This window comes from Rhipicephalus microplus, chromosome X (assembly GCF_043290135.1).
Source record: "Rhipicephalus microplus isolate Deutch F79 chromosome X, USDA_Rmic, whole genome shotgun sequence".
NCBI lineage: Eukaryota > Metazoa > Arthropoda > Arachnida > Ixodida > Ixodidae > Rhipicephalus > Rhipicephalus microplus.
Window position 1 is genome coordinate 453357981 of NC_134710.1, and position 24208 is coordinate 453382188.

The following is a 24208-nucleotide window of genomic DNA, read 5'->3' on the forward strand; positions in this document are numbered from 1 at the left end:
AGATGAATAAATATGCTGAAAGTCACCTAAATTCAATAAAAATGCTTTGTAATTATTGATCATTCATTTATTTATTGTGCCCAGAAACAACTTAAGGTGCTTGTGCTGGCGAACACAAAAATAAACAATGAACTCAATACAATATAGATAGTCTGCAGATAAAGAAATATAAAGAGCAAATACGCCCAGACAAGAAAAGATCAGTGCAGAATGCGAAGAATCAAAAGACAAGATGAAGAAAATAGAATTCCAGCAAAAGAATGATGTTGAGCATCTTTCATAGCCATATCGTGGTTTTGGTATGTTAAACCCCACACATAAAAAAGTATGCACATCTCTGCAAACGGCTTCCTGATAGAAGGTAAAATGACGACTTTCTACATTGTGGAAAAACTATATCAATACAGTGCAAGGCTCAGATAAGAACAATCATCTTGGACTATGAAAAACTTCAACATCAAAAAAGTTAACAATATAAACTAGTATTCTGTGAATATTAGGGGGTTGAAAGAAGTTAGCAGGTACATCAAACGGTAGATTCTCTGGATAACTTACGCGGAATCAGAAAATAATACAGCAGAGAAGTATTCGGCTCCATATCAAACCAAAAACTATTTTGTAAAGCAATAAGAGGCCAGCACAATTTTTGTCGGCAGTTAGGTGACGGCAGTGAAAATACTCCAGCAGTACTAAACGAGATCTACAGAGGTTTTAGCAAAACGATGGTTCTAAATACTTCTGAATAATTCTCGTAACACGCTCAATTGCGTTAATGCTGGATTCAGCAATGCAGTTCTGGACCACAGATGCACACTCAAGTTCGGGTAGCCATTTTGAGGGGTTCAGTTTGTGTAACGCTGTAGAACTGATTTCTCGAGGGATAGTGCAAATAGCCGACACAATGAACTCCTTGCATGACAGCACGTTCAGTGTGGTGAAGGAAAATTTAGCATGCTACTTAGAACAACACCAAGGTCACTGATCTCATAAACCTTACAATGAATTATGGTATTGACACAGTATGTAAATTAAACAATGAATGTTGTAGGACTGCGGTAAGATGTGGTTGCGCTGCAGTTTATGGTTTACATTCATTTACGGGTCCGTAAGCGTGGGGAGGCATGTCAGTCATCGCGCTGCCTTTTGCTCTAGCTCACCGCATTGCTTTCAAGGCACTCAGTTGAAGCTCATCCGTCCGGATGAGCCATGAACGCACAGATACGGCTGTAATACTCCGCTGAGATTACAAAGCGTTTCGAGTTCCTGTTAACTCAGGAAAAATACCTCCCCCAATGGGCAACAAACGAGATGGAATGACAAACGTCATTTTGACGTCCCCCTGATTGCCTCATGGTACTGGCAGTGGGCACATTAATGGGCCTCTTCCAAGACCCAGCGTGGCAGGTGACTTCTCACTGTGGTTCAGTTGTGACACAGTGGTATGTTGATCGCGCCGTTACAAGGCGACGTGCGTGACGGAACCGCGAGAACCACCTTTAACTTTTCGTCCCGGTCAAGTACACTATTAGAAAAAAAGTTAGTAAGCAGTTGGTAAACGCATGTGTTCACTAATTTTTGAAAACTTTTACTACCTTCGCAGCATGTTTTTACTAACCACCAGTTAGTACAGCTTATAAATTAAGCCGTTACTAATTACGGAACGTTTATGAGTGTTTTGACTAAGAAACTACAAAGCTACCTACCTTGCCAGATATTTCGTTGGTTCCTCAGTAAATTTGCCTTAATTGTTACATCGTATGCAACCCCGCAGAGGCATCTGTGAAAGCAGGCGTTTGGTTTGTAGCGACACCAAGGACCCGAGCTAACGGGGGGGTTTCGACTCCCTCCCACGCCTAGCCGTGCATGGCTTTGCCATGTCCGGGGAAAAGGGGATCCTGGAGGTTAAGCCGACGCCGGGTAAATGGACCTTTGAGGCCCCCCGGCAGAGGCAACACACCCCTTTGGGCCCGGCTTCCCGTAGACGGCACCCCTGGGCTTACCCGCCCCGGGGAAATCGGCAGTCGACTTTTCCTATCTCCCCCTAACCTTCGTCTTTATCTCTCACATTCTATCTGTCCTGTCATCTTGTCTCTTCCGTTTACTTCAAAATTTCCTGGCGGTGAGGGTTAACCTGATGTACCTATCCAACCTAGGATAATTAGTTGTAACAGGTTATAGTGGCGATGTATGGATGGCGTCTCCAAGTGTTTCCTTTCAAACTTGTAGCGTCCCCTTGTTGGGCTCAGTGGTGGGTGGCCACCATCGCCGCCGAACTTTATAGTATTTTTATGGCAAAAGCTTTCCCCCTTCTTCCTGATCGCTCCCTGAAAAGGTGGCGCACTGAAGACACTTTTATGCCTAACACACCAAAGCCGACATTCCCAAAGTACATTGTTATCCAGAGTCAAAACAAAAAAAAGACAGTATGAGCCATTTCACCTTTCCTCGTTTCCAAAACTCTCAAAGAAACAATAGGCCCAGTTTGTAAAGTGACAAAGATGGGAAGTGGCGATCTTCTTCTGGAGGTTCGTGACAAAGCTCAGTATGAGAAGCTGTCTAAGCTTGTAGCGTTTGGGGAAACCCCTGTTTTGGTGGGCCCACACAAGTCCATGAACACTGTCCGTGGCGTTATTTCCGATGATGATCTTACTGAGCTTTCTGAAAGTGAGCTGCTCGAAGGTTGGCCGGACCAGAACGTGGTAAAAGTTTAGAGAATAACAATAAAGCGCAACAACAAACTGACGGCTACAAAACACGTAATAATTACCTTCGGAACAAGCGACCTACCAGAATCAATCAAAACCTGCTATTGTAAGCTCTGTGTGAGTCCATACATTCCCAACCCTTGTCAATGTTTCAAGTGTCAACGTTTCGGTCATGGATCGCAGAGTTGCAGAGGGCGCACCACTTGCGCAAAGTGTGCATCCATGAAACAGATATCTGGCGACTTCACCTCAGAAACAACCTATTGTTTGAACTGTGAAGGAGATCACGCTGCCTACTCGCGATCATGCCCCACATGAAAAAAAGAGAAAGAAATAGAAGAACTTCAGGTAAAATTCAATCTCTCATTTGAAGAAGCACGCCAACGTTTCGCACTACCCAACCCATCTTATCTCTCCTTCGCAGATGTGACGCGCCACATGTCTCTGCACCCGCGAATATCACACAGTGTGTGGCCACGGTCGTGCCACCAGCGCCCCTGGCTGGAGCAGCCTGTACTGCTCCGCACCTGACAAACAGGGTCGATGGACCCACGTGTCTGTTGAACCTCGGACTACTGCAAGCGCAGTTAGGTCCAAAACTTCTATGACCATGCCTGCCGAGCAGGCACCATCCAGCACCCTACAAGAGGTGATGAATACAAGTCTCACTTCTCCAGCACCTCAGACGCCGAAGGATAGGCGCAACTCCTTGTAGCGTGCCAAAAAAGAAAAACCTCGAATCACGTGGCCCCCAAAAAGCCCTGTAACGTAACGCAACACTTTTGTACACACAGCACCACACCAAATTAAAATGACACAAATACTACAGTGGAACGTCAGAGGACTGCTGGGAAACCTCGACGATATCCAGGAACTTTTACACAAACGCACACCTAAGGTGCTGTGCGTACAAGAGACACACCTGAAACCTACACACACCAACTTTTTATGTCTTTACGTTACTTTTAGGAAGGACCAGAACGAAGCCATTGTGCCATCTAGTGGTGTTGTCATTATAGTCCATCAAGGGATTGCATGCACACACCTACTACTGCAAACATATCTTGAGGCGGTGGCTTTTCGAGCAGTTCTTTTGAATAAGCTCGCCACCATGTGCTCTCTCTACATACCTCCACAACAACGTCTTGAAAAGCATGAATTCGAGTCCCTCATGTACGAACTTCCAGAACCTTATATTCTCCTTGGAGATTTCAATGCACATAGCAATCTATAGGGTGACTCTCGCTGCGGTGCTCGAGGTCACCCCATTGAACAGTTCTTTTTTTCTTCATGTGCGTGCCTGCTGAATTGAAAATAGCCAACATATTACAACATCGCTAACAATACGTACTCAACAATAGACCTCAGAATAACATCCCCATCACTCCTGCCTCTACCTAAATGGGAAGTAAGTAATAATTCATACGGTAGGCACCATTTTCCTATCGTTATCAGCACATCAATAACAACTGCATTTTCTGCACAAGTTTACAAATGGCTCACCGACAAATCAGATTGAAAAAAGTTTTAAAAAAGGACTCTACTACCTTGGACGGACATGGCGGCGTTGAGCATAGAGGTTGCTGTGCACTATTTTACAGCTTTCTTGGTTGATGCAGCAACAAAACGTATTCCCTAAACATGTGGACCGTCAAGCAAACGATGAGTCCCATGGTGGAATAATTAGTGCCGTAATGCGCGCAAACAACAAAATAAGGCATGATAGTTGCTTAGAGACTCGCCTACCGCCGAGAATCTTATAAACTTTAAGATCAAGTCGCAAGGAAGGAGGGTGCGCCGACAGGCGAGAAGAGAAAGTTGGCATAAATTCTTATCAGGCATTAATTCATACACAGATGAGGCGAGAGTCTGGAACATGGTTAGTTAGGTAGCAGGACAAGTACACACACTTCCTCTAGTGAACACACAAAGGGAGAGCTTGGAAGACCAGGCAAATGCTCTTGGGGTGCACTTCCAACAGGTCTCCAGCTCATCACACTATAGAGAAGCGTTCCAACGATACAAAACCAGAATAGAAAAACATAGGTTAGAGCGCAAACCCACAACACATGAGACATAAAATGAAGATTTCTGTTTGGCTGAACTACAAGCCTAACTTACCTGCTGCAATAAATCTACCTCAGGCCCGGACCGTGTGGCATTTGAAATGTTAAAACACCTGCCAATTGAAACCCAGTGAGCTCTCCTCTCTCTGCACAATGCGATATGTTCTTCCATTGAGCTACCTTCAGCCTGGAAGGAAGCTATCGCTTTCTCAATTTTAAAACAAGGCAAGGACCCGGCCTGAGTTTCCAGCTGCAGGCCAATATCATTAACCAGCCGTCTTTGCAAGGTCTTTGAAAAAATAATTAACAGGCGCCTGATGCACTTACTTGAAATTAGTGGCCTACTTGACCCATACCATGGTGGGTTTCGAGATGCTCGTTCCACCACTGACTACCTTGTCCGTATTCAGACACAAATTCGCGACGCTTTTGTTCATACGCAATATTTTTCTGTTTTTCTTGATATGTAAAAGGCATATTACACTACATGGCGCTTTGGCGTATTGCAAGACCTGTCACATTTAGGTGTGCGGGGTAGAATGCTGTCAATCATCGAAAGCTACTTGTCTAACCGGACATTCCGGTCCGAGTTGGCACTGTCTTATCTCGAATATTTCTTCAAGAAACAGGAGTGCCACAAGGAGGTGTATTGAGCTGCACACTTTTCATAGTTAAAATCAATTCCTTGCACCTGTCTCTCCCACGTAATATATTTTACTTCATATATGTCGATGATGTACAGACTGGTTAAAAATTATGCAACATCTCAATGTGCCAACGTCAAGTTCAACTAGGGTTGAACAAGGTATCTCAATGAGCAAATGAGAATGGTTTTATACTCAACGCGCAAAAGAGTACTTGCGTCTTGTTCAGCCGAAAGAGGGGCCTCCATCCAGACCGTGACATTGACCTGCATGGTCAACCTCTGCCAGTGAATAACGAGCACAAGTTTGTTGGTCTCATATTAGACACTAAACTAACCTTCATCTCACACAGCAAGTATTTAAGGGACAGGTGCTGAAAAACAATGAACACTTTGAAAGTGTTGTCACGCACCACGTGGGGTAGTGACACGAAACATCGAATGAATTTACACGAAAGCCTCGTACGCACACCCCTAGATAACAGTGCTATAATATATCAGTCGGCAACATCATCAGCCTTGAAAATTTTCCACCCTGTTCACCATCTATGCATTCGCCTCTCTACGGGTGCTTTCCGAACTAGCCCTGTGGAGAGCCTGTGCGTGGACCTGAATGAATAGTCGCTCCACCTACAAAGACGTTTCCTGTCCTTTTTGTACTTTTTGAAGGTGAAGGCTTCACAGCCACGCATAATATCATTGTTCACATGTCTAGTCTTTCGAAATTGCGCTATTTGGCCATCAATTGCCCTTGCGCCATTAAAAACCACTCATCTTCATCATTATCATCATCAAATTGTATGCAATATTTAGGCAAGCTGTATATTTATTGACTACTTCGTTATAGAAAGTTCGTGCTACCTAGTGACACACAAATAAGTAAATAGAAAAGGACAAGATGATGCATAGAGTACAACAATTATTTTATAAGTTTTGTGACTGCTAACCAGTCTGTGGTGTGTGGTCTCAAAGCAGGGGTATATATAGTCTTCTAGCTGCTGCTACAGTATAATTCTGCTATATTAAGTCCTGAAAATTTACTGCTGCATGTGTACTCGTGATCCACTCATATTAGTTATCGTACATTATTGAGTATATTATCATGTGAGTATGAAAATCATATGCTCATATGAGTTCATATAAGCATATGAGATTCACATAGGATCATACGTATGTGAATAGGATTTGATCATAAGATCATGTCGTCAATTTCTATATGTATGTTGCTGTGATACGCACTTACCCCAGTACAGTTACTTGACGTAATTAAAAGCCATTATTATTTTAGACGACCATGTCAATTTGTTTTCTAATCCTATACTTTTGTAATAGAATCATATTGATATGGCCATGCACACGAACATCGCAAACCTCAGTTTGCAGGACTTATTAACAATATAGTAGAGAACTAACCACTTGAGTCAGCACTATTCACTTACGAACTAGGTAGTAATTTTAACTACCAAACGACGTAGTGTTTTTACCCAGCCTGTTAGAATTTGGGCTAGTGTTTGTTACGAGCCTAACGAGGTAGTGCCTTTCAATAGGGTTACTTTGACTAGTTGCATTTACTAGCTGGTTAGTGAATTCTGTGAGATGTAACGAGCTGGTACTTGGTGAATATACCAACCTCTTTTCTAAGAGTATAGGGTAGCGCTCGGAAGCAGGCGGGATTGCGACACATGCAAGCGGTGCCATAGATTCGTACTGTCCCATCGGCGTATCTTCGACTGTTTCTATGTTTATTCTGACAAAGGAGCTCGTAAGTAAACCCACGTACGGTCCGTGAGCGGTTTCTCTTACGGCGCACAAGAGACAGTCAGATTATTGCCCCGTCCACAAGAAGTTGACGTGTCTCCAGGGAAGCCGTTCCTTAGCGGCAAACCCCAGTACTTGTAGCTCTAAGTCTGTACATGTAGCTCTAAGTCTGCAGTCCGTGTAGCTCTAATTGTGTGCCGCTGAGCTAACCCTTGCCTCCATGACTTTTGATCGTTTTGATTTATTTACAATTTGGTTGAGTTATTTGGGAAGAGGGCTTGGGCCAGCATGTACAGGAAAGTCGCGTCCTTTTAGCGGGTGTTTGATTGACCAAGTGTAGAGTCCTAATAGAGGACAAGCAGGTGGTGATTCCCCGAGAGTTTTGTTAGGGCGGAGCACCGAGGGAAGAAGTCCCGAAGTTGCGCCGAGCGTTCTGAACTGGGCTTGAGGTGTTTGGCACCGTCGGCTTTCCCTCATACCGTAGGGTCAACCTACAGGAGACGGTTCATTTCCAAAGCTTGCCTTTTTTTAGAAAACATAGTCTTTTTGAGACCTTTGACGCAAATATTTTCATCTGTCTGCCTCTACATCTGTGTGTTTTTCCCCCTACCGGTAACCTGAAAGGCACCAGGTGATGCCCCGAACATCCGACCCCATCTAAAACGCCCACCAATATGCTCACAATTCAGCGTTCACACTTGTGCAATCGTCAATTAAAACCAATCATTGCGCATATCTTAGGCACAATAAGAACTCGTTAATATTCTGCATGTGCCTATTTTACTAGAAAAAGCATACAGAAGTAGTTCTAAGGACTGTAGCGTTTATCACGCTGCGCTGACCATGCAACGCTTGCATGAAAAGGAGAGAGTTTTGAAGGCTTTGATAAGACCACACGGTGGTGGCACCTACCCGTTGCCCTGTGTTCTACATCTTTTCACCTCCGAGACGGGCGCGTAAATCCAAGCTTTGTTTTCCAAGATGACTGCCAGATAGCACTCATATATCACGTGTGACCTGACTTGATGCGCTCGTTCGCCTCCGCTGCACGCTCGAGGCACTGTAGCGCAGCGCCTCCAGAATACAATTCACAATTTTCCTTACACGCAACATCAAATAAACGTGTTGTTTACTCTCTCCAGAAGCAAGACTATCGTCTTTCGACAACATTTGCCGTGCAACATGCAGATAAGCAGCAAATTTTTTTCCTAATTATATGTCCGTACCCAAGCAGATTCTTTACAGTCTGTAAATACAAGTTTTTCAGCTCTGCTAGAACTTCTCTAGTATCTTCAAGTGACCATCAAGTCGATCGCAACTATTTTCATAGTGGCAGCACATTACGTTCTCCCACTTTGCTATACCCCCTCGGATGGTGCGTGTCAGCTAGGTGCCAAGTGCAGAGAGATGATTTCTACACCATCGAAAAGAAGACGAATTCTACTGGCGTAGCCGACAGAATCGGCTTGCGGGGGACAAAGTTGAAAGAAAACAAAGTGTGACAACGATAAACAAAGTATGGGTGAAGATAGCGATAGCAAGTCGTCCCCGTACCAACAAACACTGCCGCAAGTAGCTGTTGCAGCTGGACGTGCAGGTAGCCTGGTCTTCCTGGAAGACATCAAGGAGTGACTGGAACAAGATAGCCCACTGCGACTCATCACCGGCAGCAAACCATGACTCCACCATGATGCGAAGATGGTCGATTCCAGGTCATAGGAGACGAAAAGTGGCAGCAAAACACAGCGAGTAGCTTCGGCGTCATTTTCTTTAATTGCTTTGTTCGTGTTCGAGCCGAAGAAAATGTCTCTTGTGGTGGCAGGATTGGTCCGCCACGCCACTGCGCCATATATAACGGGCAGGGTGGACAACACAGAAGTAACGCGTGATTCGCCTGCGTTGATGAAGGAGCTCAAAGTCAAAGTGGCAGAAGAGCTCCGCAGAACGCTCGTAGCAGAGCAAGAGTTACCATTGTTGGGGATGGCAGCAATGGACTCGTTTGCCACTTCCCCATTATTAAGGCCTGTGGTCTTCGACGTTGCGTAAATAAGCTAAATTTGGGAACGATAAAGGCCACTGAGCTGAAACTTGAAATAGAGGCACAGGGCGGAAAAGCGGGAACAAAGGTCATGGAGTATAACGACGCTGCTGACAGTAACCCCCGATCAAAGAAGGCTCGGTGATACTGACTGGGAGGAGTAATCTCAGGATGCTACCGTGGGAAGAAAATTGCAGGGTGTAGGGCCACTCGGCCATCCGCTACACAGTAGTCCTTGCAGTGGCGAGCTGACGACAGCCACATCGTTGCATTAAGCCCTGCATCGCAGTCGCCACACACTGGTCAGTAAACCACACCCTTCGTTTGTCCTAATGTCGTGGCTGAATCGGTTGCGTCACTCAGTGAGGATATCGTGGTGCCAGAGCCCGTCAGATAATCCTGTGGGAACCCGTCGGATGTAGAAAAAGTGATTAGGGCACGGAGAAGATTGGCACCCAGGCGATGGCAGTCGGGAATCTTCCGCTATGGTGACAGTTGTTGGCAGAGAGTTTTTTATGGCATCTCCGCGAAGAAGCCACTCGTGCATTACCGGAAGGATATTTCACACAGCAAAAAACAGGCATTCCGAAGTGACCAGCTGGGTTCGAATCCTGTAAAGTGCAGGTGCGCCAAATACAAAGACTCGCTGCATTACCGCCATGACAGTTGTAGGATCAAGGAATGTGTTAAACTGACTATACTGTCTTATGGTGTTGATGGCAGCTGTGCCTTCACATTAGGTTCACGAGTACTTACGCCTATCTACGCTCTGAAAGTTTGCCCATTGGGTTTACGATCGCGCCAGCGCCTGTGACACGCGGTCACATTATTTCAGCCAAATTTCGCATAGTCACATGCAATCCTGGGGGCAAATGAAATCATTCAGCCCCAGGGATCATTTGGATGTCGTGAGTTGGATGATTACATGTAAGCTGTTGGGTCAGGAGTCACGCGTTTTCATTATTACAGCGTTAGCGAGCAGTTTTGCATGTTGTGGCTCGAGAGCGACCAAGTTAAGGAAAAGGGGGCCAAAACGGTCAAACTGTGAGTCTGTTAGTGCAGTGCGTGCTGTCAATGAAGCGACTACATCGGACAATAATGAGAAAACGAGTGTTATGTGCCATGTGACGGATTGATGGATCCATGGTGCGAACTCGGCAAGAACACTTGCAAACGGTAATGAAACTGTCGGACATTATACAACAGCGCGTGATAGTTACGAAATGTATTCACGGGACTGCGTTTTGTAATCATTTGCTTTTGCGTGCCGACTTTTGTTTTGCGTTTTATGATGTTGGAAGAGGTAACAGTATGCGATTATTCTTTGACATGTGTAGTAATGTGTGTCTTGTTCTTCAAAACTTTGGCATTGTGTTCAAGGAATTGCATGCAGCATGCATTTTAGTATTCATATATTGATGAAATTCTTCGCATGCATTGTAAGAGTTTGACGAGTAGGCGTGTGAAGCGAGCAGCTCTGACATGTTTGTTCAGGTCTGCTAGATATCTAGTTACAGCTGCATGAAGTTTTTCATAGATTTGCTGTATTTAGAAAGCGGGTAGCTCACTAAATAGCTTTGTCATGCCAGCTGGCGCTGTAGTCTGGTTTACTTCGTTGCTTCACTTTTCTTTTTTGAGCACCGAAAAAACTGGGACATTTTACGTGTTTCCGGTTCAAGATAGCATTGGCGCACGCTGCGGTGGGCATCCTCCTGCTGGGCGATTCAGCTGTGGCGGTTAATCTGCCTTACACATGCTGGTTGAGCCCAGTCCACGTGTTGTTGTTTACTTCAGTAACACTGTGAAGAAATTGTTGCGCAGTCTTGAAGAGTGGGTTTAGGACCGCCGTAAGATGTGTTTGCGTGGCAGTTTTTGATTTGCTTTATTTACTTTGTGCGGTAAGCTTAGAGAGGCATGTCAGCCATCGTGCTGCATTTCGCTCCGGCTCGCAGCATTGCTTTGATGGCACTGATTCGAAGCGTGTCCGTCCGGATCAGTTCAGACCGCACAGACACGGCCGTATACTCGCCTGAGATTAGCTACGAAGTGTTTTGTGTCCCTGTTGACTTTGGAAAAAAATTAAGCCCACGCGGGCAACAAAAGGGGTATGATTAGAAACGTCATATGACGACCGCCTAATTGCCTCATGGCACTGGCAGTCGGCGCATCAATGGGCCTATTATGAGACCCAGAGCGGCGCAGTGTCTCTTGACTTCGATTCGGCTTTGACTGGCTGCATGCTGTTCGCACGTTTACAAGGCGCTGCCGCATCTGGTGACGTGCGTGACGAAACTGCCAGGATCACCATGAACTTTTAGTACTGGTTCGGTACGGTAGCTCTCGGAAGCAGGCGGGCTTGCGACAAGTGCAAGCGGCGCCCTAGGTGCGTATTGTCGCATCGGCATGTATTCGACTGCTACAGCGTTTATCCTTGCAGGTGAGCTCGTAAGTAGAACCATGTGTGGTCAGCGAGTGGTTCCTCTTACAGCACACAAGTGACAGGCAGATTATTGCCCCGTCGACAAGAAGTTGACGTGTTTCAAGGGAAACCATTCCTATGAACTCAAACCCTGGTACGTGTAGCTCGAATTCCAAATAATGTGCGCCCATGGGCTGGCCGTTGCCAGTATGAATTTTGCTAGTTTTTTTTATCTACACTTTTGTTGTTGTGTCATTTGAAGAGGGGGCATGAGCCTGCACGTGCATATGTAGGTGGCATCATTCTGGCGAGTTTTTCATCGACCAAGCGACTGTCCTATCAGAGGACAGCGAGACGACGATTCAACAAGGGTGGTAAGGGTGGAGCACAGAGAGAGTAAGAAGAGGCCCTGAAGTTCAGCCAAGCAATCTGTTCCGGGCTTGATGTGTTAGGCATCGTCGGCTCTGCCGAATCCTGTACGGTCGTCTTGCTGAAGATGGTTCATTTTAAAAATTTCTCTTTTTTTCTTTTATGTCCGTACTCACGTAAATTGTTAACAGACTGTAAATACACGTTTTCTCAGCTACACTAGAACTTCTCCAGTGTTCTCAATGCCTCTTCAAGTGACCAGCAGGTCAATCACTCATATGTGCATAGCGGCAGCACATTACGTTCTCCCACTTTGCTATACCAACTCAAGTGGTGCGTCTCGGACGCCGAGTAGACAGAGTTGGTTTGTACAACATCGAAAAACACTGAACTCTACTTATGTTTTGTGAGATATACTCATCAATTTGGTCTTTGAGGTATTCATCAAAACGTTCTTGTTTTGAAGCCTTTTGAAGAAACAACGCTAATCTGTCTGCAGCAAGCGAGAGTCCTTGACTGAATGAATTTCCCTAAATATCTCGATGTGGTTGGCATACAAGAGACAAGAAGAATAAGGGATTGCAAAAGAAACATCGTTAAAGTGAAATAAAATTAACAGTGGGCTTACCGACCCTTGAGAGACCCCACAATTACCTTAATACAAGAAAGACGTTTGGCCATTTACGGCAACCTAACATAAATCATTAAGCAGATGGCTGTGCAGGCGATTTTAAAAATATAAGTCAACATCAACGTTTACAAATTTAACGAAAAACAGTGAGTAGATGACTACGTCAAAACTTTGTTGAGGTCACAGTAAACTTCATCAACATGTTTACTCTGAGAAATTGCTGTGCATATTTGCGTCATATTAGAGCAAGGTTTGTTGTGGTGGTTGAGCGTTCAGGGAGAAAGCCGTCTTGATTAGGAATCGATGAACCTATCACGCTAAATTACAATATATTGTGAAGAACTAGCTCAAAGTTATTCCTGGCTTTGGCGGCTGCATTTCCGATGGAGGCGGAAATGTTGTAGGCCCGTGCGCTCCGATTCGTGTGCATGTTCAAGAACCCCAGATGGTCTAAAATTCCAGAGCCCTCCACTACGACGTCTCTCATAATCATGGTGCTTTTGGGACGTCAAACCCCACATATATGTATATCTATCAAAGATATTCGATGTTGCACACTGTGCAGAAATCGGGTGATAATTAGAAAGATCAGATTTTGAGGTCGACATGAGGACTGGAAAAACACGCGTGGTTTTTGACATGCTAGGAAATGTAGAATGGTTGAGACAGTTAATAAATCTTGTAATAAGCACGGGGGCAAATATACTACCATATATGCCTTTAGTATGGCGGAAGAGATGCCATTTAGACCACACCATAAGGATGGTTTGAAGCACCTAATGCTTGAGCAGATGAGTTTTTTTTATCCACCAATCGTCTACTAGATGTGCTAACTGCCTTGCGTTGTTGTCTGGTGAGGGCTATTGTGTCTGATGCCCTCTAAACAAATGCACAATGCGTGGAAGAACAGTCAGCGACGGCATGCACTTCAACACTGTTTTAGTCGGGTAGTCTGAAAGACTAGATACTTTGGTTACACCGCTTGCATACATGTTTTTGAAATTCTGCGTGCCTGCCCGAAGCGTATGTCGATTTTTTTCAAATAATTGATTATATTCTATTTACTGTGGTCTCGTATATATTGTAATTTAGAGAGAGCTCGGGTAACCCTAACTCTTTTTCATACTCGCTGAAAGGAGACTGTTTAGCCCTGTTTTGCGTGTCGTCTTTCTACTTCAGTGCACTAAAGGGCTCAGGGGAGAACTAGAGAGAATAATTACGTTTTTTCGGTGTATATTGCCGAGTAAAGTTACGGATGCTGCTTAATAAGGCTTCGTTAAAATGCTCAACCTAATTTGGTTTGTCATTGGCATATGACCAATAAACAGCCTGCGTAGTCACCTTTCTTTAATGTACATCTTGGAGATTTGTTTAAATGACTGCTGTAGCTCACTGTAGCTCATTGTTTCTGCTCATACAGATATTTTACTTTAAGTGGTGGGTGGCATTTGTCAGCTCGAACAAGAGATATCTTTAAGCATAAAACTTAAACGGGCTGAATAATTCACTGAGAGAGGTCGAAGACTTTGCCTGTGCCATTGACGACTGTGTTATGTTGCAGTAGTGAATTAAACACCAGAATTAAAGAAGAGTAGGTTGCAACTTTTTGTAACAAAATGATGATAGAGAAAAAACCAAGCATGCTGCAGTCAGTTTTACGTGCATTAGGTTCACCAATGGCAACATTCCTGTTCTCACTATGAGAAATCATCACAAGTTCAATGGAAGGCATGATATCATGAAATGAGGTGAGCAAAATCCTGTGTGTTAAGTAGAAACATCCAATAGAGAGTTTTTGCTGGAACTCATACGCTGATTTCTAACCAGATTCATTTTTCGAATGATTCCAGGTTTTTTGTCTAATAAACTTGAGCGAGTTGGTATAATAATAATAATAATATGAATAATATTAATAATAATAGCGAATTTGGCGTGTGTTACACATGGCTGCTAAGTGGCCCGTTAATATTTTCTAGAAATTTGTAGTAGCAGTAAAAGGTCATCCTTTGTTATGTGCCAAAATCACTATAAAATCAGGAGTCGCGTTTCTCAAAAGGCAGTCCTGAAAGCCATTATTGGGGCTTTGCGCAACACATATTTCAAAAAGCAAGAAGGTTTTTTCGGACGCACAGTGTGTCCCACGACATCGGCGTCTGTCGATTTTCGTTATACTTCATTGGAAAAGCTTTTGTTGGACGAGTTGTTAAGCGTTTATAATTGCTTTCCAAGGCGCAGAACATCAAATTCACCAAAAGGACACAAAAGAAGTGCTCTCTCTCTCACGTGATTTCTTGTGAATGTGTTTTTTCACGCCCTAGAAAAACCAATTGCTGTGCTTTGCCACTTAACACCATCGCCATTCGGCTGAGCTGAATTATGTGTCACCTTCTCTATGGGATATGGCTCTAAAGCTTTGGTGCTGTTTTGAATGGCATATGCAAGCGAGAATAATTTTTCTAGGCTTGTGTATCCGAGTTGCGAGGGAAACATACATACAGCGCGAATGCGTCTGCAAAGAGCCTAAAGTATTGAAAGGCTGTTAGGCTCGAATGGACGCCATACGCCAGTTTGACATGGTTTTTGCCATAAGAAATAAAATTTCTGTATTTTACGTTGAAGTGTGGGTTAATTTACGAACTCCTTTCCCATTAATCTCACTACAAGGAGTCTGTCATCCCATTCACTTGTCCACAATGGGTCACAAATGCATGCCTGAGAACCTTCATGGCTGAAACGAGAGCTCTTTCGTCGTCCTGTCATCGTTTATGTCCATGCGATTAGAGATACAAATTATCCATACCTATCTTATATGAAGACCTCTGAGAAGCCTTTCATTCATGAACAATCCATATGCTTGTTCCCATCTCATTGTTGTATAACTCGCATTGTTGCCATTTATAGCCACTCTAATTAGTGCATATGTGTGTAAGGCATATAACTTAGGCCAGCTATTTTGAGAACTTTATATTGTGTTGTGTCACCACCATCACCTCTGCATGACGTAATGAGCAGTTGACAGCTTCGTCCAGTGATTAGCCCGGTTTAATGTCACCCCCTTCATCTGGGAAGTACTGCATTGGTGGGATTATCAAATAATAATATTTATGGTACTAAACACAAATAGGATCGCCTTCATTCAAAAAATGATCAGATGTCCGGAGCGAGTGTTAGTTACTTGTATGTATTTTTTCGGAGAATGTATGTGTGACAGTACAAAAGAAATAAATCAAGGCAGCGTTGCAGTAGTAATGACAAGCTTGCAGGAAGTGAGCAGCTCGGCAGACCGCCTTGTTTCCATTTATTTTCTCTTCCTATCACTTTTTTCTATCTCATTTTTGGCATGTGCATATTTCTATTTTTGTGTTCGTCTATCAAATTGTTCCTGCTTTTTTCAGTTTTCTGTTTATATATATTTTTGGATTTAATTTTCTCTTCGTTTATATATTTTTCTCTATTTACTTATTTTCCTCTTGTCTGTTTTTTCGGGTGCTATGTAGATGATCCGAGCTTCTCGGGCAGACGCGTTTTCTCAGGGCTTGCTCGGCAGCGGCCGTGGCATGAAGACAGTGCGGAGCGCGTGATAGCAGCGCTGATACGAATGGCTACAACAACAGGCGCGGTGACAGAAAGGCATGCTGGGTATTTGCGGTAGTTATTGAAGAAACACCACGTGCGCACGTACACATTAGCGCCACCATTGAGTCAACAATTCAGCAGTACAGGACCGTTAGCTTGATTGTCCTGCTATCTTTTTGCCAACTCAACATTCGCCTCCCGCAGGTGTGTTTGTAGGGGTTTGTCCTCCTTCAGGCAGGTTCTTTCGTTTCACCTGAAGTATAGATATTTTCATTCTCGAAGGCTGCAAGGGTGCACACGCCGAGCTCTCGTACTGTTCGTTTCACTACCATCAAATATGGCAGATGATCATAACGACACATTTTCACCAAGGGTGCTCGCATCATGGCGGCAACATAGCTGTGAGCGCGGTGAAATTGAATGTGATACATAGGAGTCACGTGATGACATAACATAACACATGCGTGTGTACATAGTCTGCGCGATAAAGCTGATAGAATAATAGTGCCACTCGCTGGCGTTGAGGCGTGAGCACCGGTCCTCGGCAAGAGCAAAAGTGGTCGGCAGACCCGATCTTCGCTGCGGTAGTCTGTCAATTAAAATGATTGACGCCTCAACTCGCATGCAAAATTGCTGATTCTAAAAAGGCGTCAGTTGAACTCATGACTACCATAGTGCCTGTGTAACTGTCAAACAATTGATCCGGTGGACGCTAAGCATCTGCGTTTGAAAATATAAACTAATTTCCTCATCTTGCAGTATGTTAGAGGAATTGCGATAACCTTAATTCTTCCAGCTTTTCAGTTCGATCGTATACTCATCTTCCTGGTCAGCTTCAAAGATAAGGCCGCATCAGCTCTGTCCTAATTTTTATTCTACAATTCACCTAGGGCTTAGTGATTGATAGATAAATATGTGGGGTTTGACGTTTTAGAACCATCATATAAATATAAGGGACGCGTTAGTGAAGAGCTCTGGAAATTTCGACCACCTCGGGTTCTCTAAAGTGCACCCAAGTTAATAACACGGGCCTACAGAATTTTTGTTTTCATAAAAACTGCAGCTGCTGCAGCCGGGGTTCGATCCCGCAACCAGCGGTAGGGCTCAGTGAACAAAACAGATTTGTTTCAATTGATAAAGATTCAAATGAAACGACAATAATTATTTCGGGTGCGATTAGCAAAGGAATGATCAGTATGGATCTAATTGCCGTAAATATATTAGCACGATACTAATTGCCATTACATTAGTAAGGTCTAGTTAGCAAGGCTTCACATAGCATGGTCGTGATTGAGGTCACATTAATCAGCTTTGTTTAGTTAGCGCGTCAACAAGCATGCTATAATATGCTAACTAAAATATGCCATAGTATGTGGTTTCAGATTTAAGCGCCTAGCTTAACATGTTGTTCCTAATATGTGGCGTAATTACTTCGGTTTTATCACGACTTGGCATACTTACCGTGGTTATGGCATGTCCTGACCTAACTAGCCAAGTCTACCGCTCAGCCAAATGACTAATTAGCCAGCCACTCGTTTTAGGGTGCTAGTAGAGGATGACGGCGAAGAAAATTAGGGCCGTCCGAGCAGCTCGCTAGATTGTACAAACTGACCATGATGATTAGCACGGGGCTTCAAGATTAGCTGTGGTCGCGATGTTGTGAAGCACTCAGCCGGAATAAAATCTCACTGGCCACCGGGCTGAATATTATAAAGCAGACTTCATGCAGCCATTAAAAGTTACGAAAATATTTTGTATAGCTCTCGCCTTTAAAACACATGCTCGGCGAAAGCATTGACACAGTTCTTGCATGAGTGCACTTTTGCACTCACTGAAACAATAAACAAATGAAAGAAGATGCCTCTGGTTTGAAAACACCGCCCAACTTTGCCGACCACCCTTCACACAACACCGGGTTCTATCATAACCAATGAAGCGCCATGCGCTGAGTGTTGGATTTGACTTTATCGCATTGTTGGTTGATTCAAAAGAGGGTGTCGCCAGACTTCGCCAGGCTCCCGTGTTTCGCCAAGGTCGGGACAAGTGTATATTTTTCGCCTATTTATTTCGCAGTTTTTTTCTTCGCTTTATTTCTTTCTGTATCTTTTTGTTGATATTCGCTCGTCCTTCAGAGATATTTCATTCCAGGACGGAAAAACTGGCACAAGTGTTCTGGCAGAGAAGCATAACATGAAGAAGAAGACGAAGTGAGCGTGCGCTAATGAATGAGAACTGCCATTTCTGTCGGCTTTGCATGGCATGACAAAAAGCTTAAAGTGGTACTCGCACAACACTTCGCAGCCGAGGGATAGGTTTCCGTGAACTTGCGTGTGCATCTGCGAAATCATTCACAAAACTTGGAAGTTTACGCGCGTGATCGAGCTCCTCGCGTTATTAATAACCGCAAAAGTGACTCATGGCGATCCCCTACTGCCCATACGTCACTACACTGCTCTCAGTAAAACAAATTATGATGCCTTCATAGCGCCATATTTTCAATTTATTGGGTTTTCCCCAACATACTACTAACTGCGGCTGCTCACGAGCCGAAGTCCTTGACGCATGCCTTGAAAATCAAGTTTGCGGCACTGCTGTCCTGCATTCTATTCAAATGGACTTGATGCGTATGGTGCCGAAATGCATCCCAGTTTGTGTGCTGATGTGGTTGAGAGTTTCAGACACTGCGTGGTGATAGTTGCGCCCGATGGCTTGTACTTTTTACAGCTCTGTGAATCCAAAACCTAGACTGGTAATTGATGAGGAGCCTGTAAATTATCTTTCACGCGCCGCATCCAACGATGTGCTGTGTTATGATTACTCGAAACCCAGCATCACAATGTACAAAACACCCGTGAGGGTGAAACTTGTAGATGCGAAGCAGCTTAAGGTGGGCGCTTTGCCCATTCTTCTTGTGGCATCCGTATCTCCACCACGCATGGGCGTCTCCTCCCCTTTCTCCTATCCTACGCTCTCCCTCTCTCTCCCCTAGGATCTCGAGGCGGCACGGCAATGCGAAGCCGAATGAAAACTAAAACGTCGAGTGGCGGATGCCGAAGCGGTGAAAAAAACGAGAGTCGATGACGAAAGAAAGAAAACGCAGGATGCAACTGCTACCATCCGGAATCGATGGCGCGAGCGCGTGATTCAAGCGAAACTTTCTCGACCAGTGCTTGGACCACAGCAGCGGTGTGTGCGACCACCTTTGTTTCGATAACAGCAAGACCAAGGTCGGCAGCATCGAGAACGAACAACACTGGAACGCAGTCGTTGACGTTCTGATGCAATAGTTCAGAGCAGGCACGACGGCAACCACGGTGAACTAATGGTGTGCTGAGCTTGCAAGGAGTTAACGTCGGGAAAGGTTCCCGTGATGAGCGTGACCAATAGCTACCGATACCTGGCGAAACTTGGGCATCTACCGGAATTGAATCGGTTGCAGAACGGCTCAACGCGCCACGTCTGCTGCCATCGAAAATTCGACGCATAACGTACAGCATCGAGATATACGGCATCAAGTGTCAAGTTGTGAACGTGCGCATCGAACTGCAGGAACTCGTGCAATACTTTCCCAGAAACGTCCCCGGTGACGCTATCATCAATTTGCATATCATACAAAGGACATCTGCCCGAAGCTTTGCCCCCACATATGATTCTAATTAGCTGAAGATGGTGTACGTTTTCATGTCAGTACCCTTTTCACAGCTTCCCTGTAAAGAAGTCGCCCAAGAAAAAATTTCTATTACAGAATATGAGGCCTAAACTTGTCTGAAGGCTCTCGTGTCGTTCTCACCCAAAGCGGAAAGCACAGCAGCAGTCCAGAAAACTTCACCGCAGATGGCTGGTGGCATTAGCATTAGGCTGATCCATTTCCCGTAGCGGCGCTGAAAGGGGTCCAGCATGGTGGTAGAACCCGATTCATGAAGCTTCGCGACGAAAAATGCTCCTCCTACACAAGGTGAGAAAAGTCGACGTTAATACAATTATGTTTTTTTTATGGTCTCAATCTTTACATCACTATAAAAATAGGCTTTATAATGCAAACCAGCTGTAGCATATACATGGTATTAAAATCAGCATTCTACATTGTCATTTCTGTCTTTTATGCACTATGTATTATAATCGACATCATGCTAGGTAACTAGCGATTAGTGGGTGATTACTTAGGGTTAGTTTTTAGACGGTGTAATTTATCAACGTGCGAAATTCTTAGAACATTCTTACCGAAACTAAGTGTTGTTTTATAAACCTAGTGTAGAGGATAACTTAAATAAATGTTAGGGTGTGCGATGAAAAGTGAGTAACAACGTTATTAGCGGGGTGCCGCTTTGAAATGCATGGTAAAATCGGTGTTGAGAGCTTATAAAAGGGAGGAATGGGGAGAGCATTTTTGGTGAGTTTTTATTTAGCTTCTTTCCTACCATAAAGGACGGATGAAGTTGAAAATGCTTGATGAATTTTCATTAGGATAATAAATAGTGTTTCTTGGCGCAAAGGGCCATGTGATGGCCAAAGTGAAACGCCGTTTGTGAAATATGCAATATAGGCAGCAACCCCTAAGATTATTTCACACCCATGACTATGATCAGTCACTGGACCAAATTACCCGCCAAACGCCTTGATGGTCACAAACGGCCACTTTGTACACAAAGTGACTGCTTACGCTAGGTAGCCCGATGTTTGATTTTGTAACAGTGAGAAATCAGTCGTAAAAAGCTCTGAGGTAATCAATGCCTAAAAAGAGGGCGGGCGTTTATTTTAGGTGACTGTGGTCATGCCAGCTACGTGCTAACAGTTGTGGATATGCCTTTTTTGAGCATTCCCAGAGTGTTTCACGGAGACTCGTAGCACTATGAAAAAAGTGTGCACGCTAAGTGAGCCCGGTTTTCTGTCTCCCGATTCTCAAGGCTGCATTGGGAGAGGTAGAAGCACAAGATATCAGAACACGTCACCTTTTCTTGGTATTTCTTAGCATCAATAATACCGCACACATCCGATGGAGGCGGAAATGTTGTAGACCCGTCTGCTCAGATTTGGGTGCACGTTAAAGAACCCCAGGTGGTCGAAATTTCCGGAGCCCTCCACTACGGCGTCTCTCATAATCATATGGTGGTTTTGGGACGTTAAACCGCACATATAAATACGGCACACATCCGAACGCATCTGCATGCATCGGTACGCCTGGAAAGTGATAGTTAGGACAGTCTACTGTAGGTCTTACCGAGCGGATAAGCCTGGGATGTAGGAGGTAAGCAGCATACCTGCCAGCACCATTAAGACTTACTAAAGAAGAGCTGGAACAGGCATCGTATTTTTAATTAGTGAATACTTGTATTGTTCAGTACAGTACGGTACACTGTTAGGAAAAACATGCGAGTGCGTTGACGGTGAGATTTCAGAATTGGGCGCATGCGCATTGGTTCATCAAGGTTGTGCGTGCCACGCGTCGTCTGCTACTTGTATGCCCAACCACATGGCGTGTGCTAGCGAGCCATGGCACTTCTTGCCTTCCAATAATAATATTATCTGGAGTTTAACGTTCAAAAACCACCAGATAGTTAGGAGAAACGCCGGCATCAAGGGCTCCGGAATTTTCGACCACCTGGGGTTCTGAAATGTGCACCCAAATCTGAGCACTTGAAACTACAGCGTTTTTGTCTCCACCAAAAATGGCCTTCACGCCTACCGTTTTCACACTGTAGGTCAACTGACGCCAAATGAGTCTTCGCTTTTTAATAAGTCAATATTTTATGCTTCAAAAGGCATGCTTAGAATGTACGCTGCAACACGCTGCAATAGCCGTACCTGTTATCAAAAGCAGCGAGTTGCAGTGAGCAGTACGCGCAAAACAAGGTGAGCCTAAGGGTGAAAGAGAGCAATCAACTGCGGCACTAAATAAAACCACACGAGCAGCATGTAGAGTGAAAACTATATGAATTGCACTGCGAAAATATGGAAGCGCTATCGAACGCTTTCGCGCGCACAAGCGGAGAGGTAGCAGAAGAAACGGGGTGCACGCCGACCTTGCGAGTTTATGTGCACGTGCCGCATTTACAAATCTCGTCGCCAGTGAGCCCCGTGCGACCCGATGGCCACAAGATGACGAGTTTTCTATAGACCTTTTCACTCAAGGCGTTCTGGGCGCTGCAATAGTCCTGTCTGGGCAGTTGTTAGCGCTTGTACCCCCCTAGAATTGCACTGCCGAGACTGTGGCATTAGCTTTCGTACTCTTGTGCAACAGCCCAGAAAGGAGGAAATCCTCCTCTCCGTAAAAAAGAAAAGTAAATAATAGTGGACCATAGTGTACGTAAAGATAGGTGCTTGTCAATGGTGGTTGGCCGCTACGGTCCTTCTAATGTAGTATATTGCGCACGAGTATATAGATGCGAACAGTCTGATCACTTATGGCCAAACACACACAAACACACGAAAAAATAGCTGACAATAATAAAACGTAGCATCTGCAGTTAGTTCCAACCAGTGAAAAAAAAAGCATTCCAATATTCGTTGGTGACCATGAGAAGATTCGGCTCTGCAATAATAATCAAACAGCAGTGTATCGAAAGTGCGCTATAGTGTGACTATATATCACTGAGTTGGAACCCCACTGTCGTCCCGCATAGGGAGTTTAGGCTATTATCTGAAGCAAAGCTTTCTAAAAAAATCACTCAGCAGGGCTTTTTCGAGCCGAAAAAAGCCCCGTTGGCCAGGTTTTTGAAAAACTAACCAAATCCCACGAACCAAATTTATATATAGACTCATTTTATTACATAAATTATGTTGGTTGGTTGGTGGGTGTTTAATGGCGCAAGAGCGGCTCAGGCTATGCTGCGCCAGTCATAATGTGATGTAAGAAGAATTATGTCATTCTTTGAAGTTGCACAGGTCTAAATGATGATGAAAATAGCGATTGTGAGCAATCGTTATGTAAGGTTGTTGTATATGGGCCTGAATTTCTCGGCGTAAAAGCTCATAAAGAGTGTGCCACACTCGCCGCCATGGCTACTAGTGGCGCTGACTGACACTCCCACGTTTAAATTGACATAGATACCCTATAAAGTGGCTGGGTGGATAGCTGTCGTGGTAGCTCAGTGGTAGAGCATCGAACGCGTTATTCGAAGGTCGCCGGTTTGGATCCTGCCCACGGCAAGTTATCTTTTCACTCACTTTTCTTTCTTCTTAATTACATTACAATTGGCCTAATAACTTCTTCTATACCTTCCTAGTTATTATTGTCTGTTAGATCTCATTATACTCCTACTTCAAAATTCACTTATAAACCCCAAAACGTGGATGGAGGGACGGCCGCTGTGATAGCTCAGTGGTTAGAGCATCGAACGCGTTATTCGAAGGTCGTGGGTTCGATTCCTGCTCACAGATGGTAATTTTTTCATCCACTTTCCTTTCTCTTTCTTCTTATTTACATTCCATTGGTTCTAATAACTTCCCCTGTACATTCCTTGGCATTACTGTCCGTTACATCTCATTAATATTGTGTTAAAACACGAAAATACGAGCCCTTAGGTATACACTTCTCTGCCTTATTTCATTGAACGAGGGTCTCGTACTGGCAGACTTGGTGTGTTTAGGTTGTATAAGAGGGACAATTAATCAGCTGCCCGCTCATAATAAGTTCACGTGCTACGTGACGCCAAACATGCGAATAAGAGTGTTTTCATACTCGTTGTTTGGCTTATAGATGGCGCTGACTGTCACTCCTACTTCTAAATTCACATATAAACCCCAAAACGTGGATGGAGGGACGGCCGCTGTGATAGCTCAGAGGTTAGAGCATCGAACGCGTTATTCGAAGGTCGTGGGTTCGATTCCTGCTCACAGATGGTAATTTTTTCATCCACTTTCCTTTCTTCTTTCTTCTTATTTACACTCCATTGGTTCTAATTTACATTCCATTGGTTCTAATAACTTCCCCTCTACATTACTTGGCATTACTGTCTGTTACATCTCATTAATATTGTGTTAAAACACGAAAATACGAGCCCTTA

General features: G+C 44.3%; 1 protein-coding gene across 1 annotated transcript in view; it reads right to left on the reverse strand.

Annotated features, from left to right (window-relative positions):
- LOC142775518 (high-affinity choline transporter 1-like) overlaps positions 1-24208 on the reverse strand; it is a 73511-nt gene that overhangs the window by 32505 nt on the left and 16798 nt on the right. Inside the window, exon 3 of the mRNA XM_075876960.1 lies at positions 19996-20151. Coding sequence (XP_075733075.1) covers positions 19996-20151 — 156 coding nt within the window. The remainder of the gene's footprint in view (positions 1-19995; positions 20152-24208) is intronic.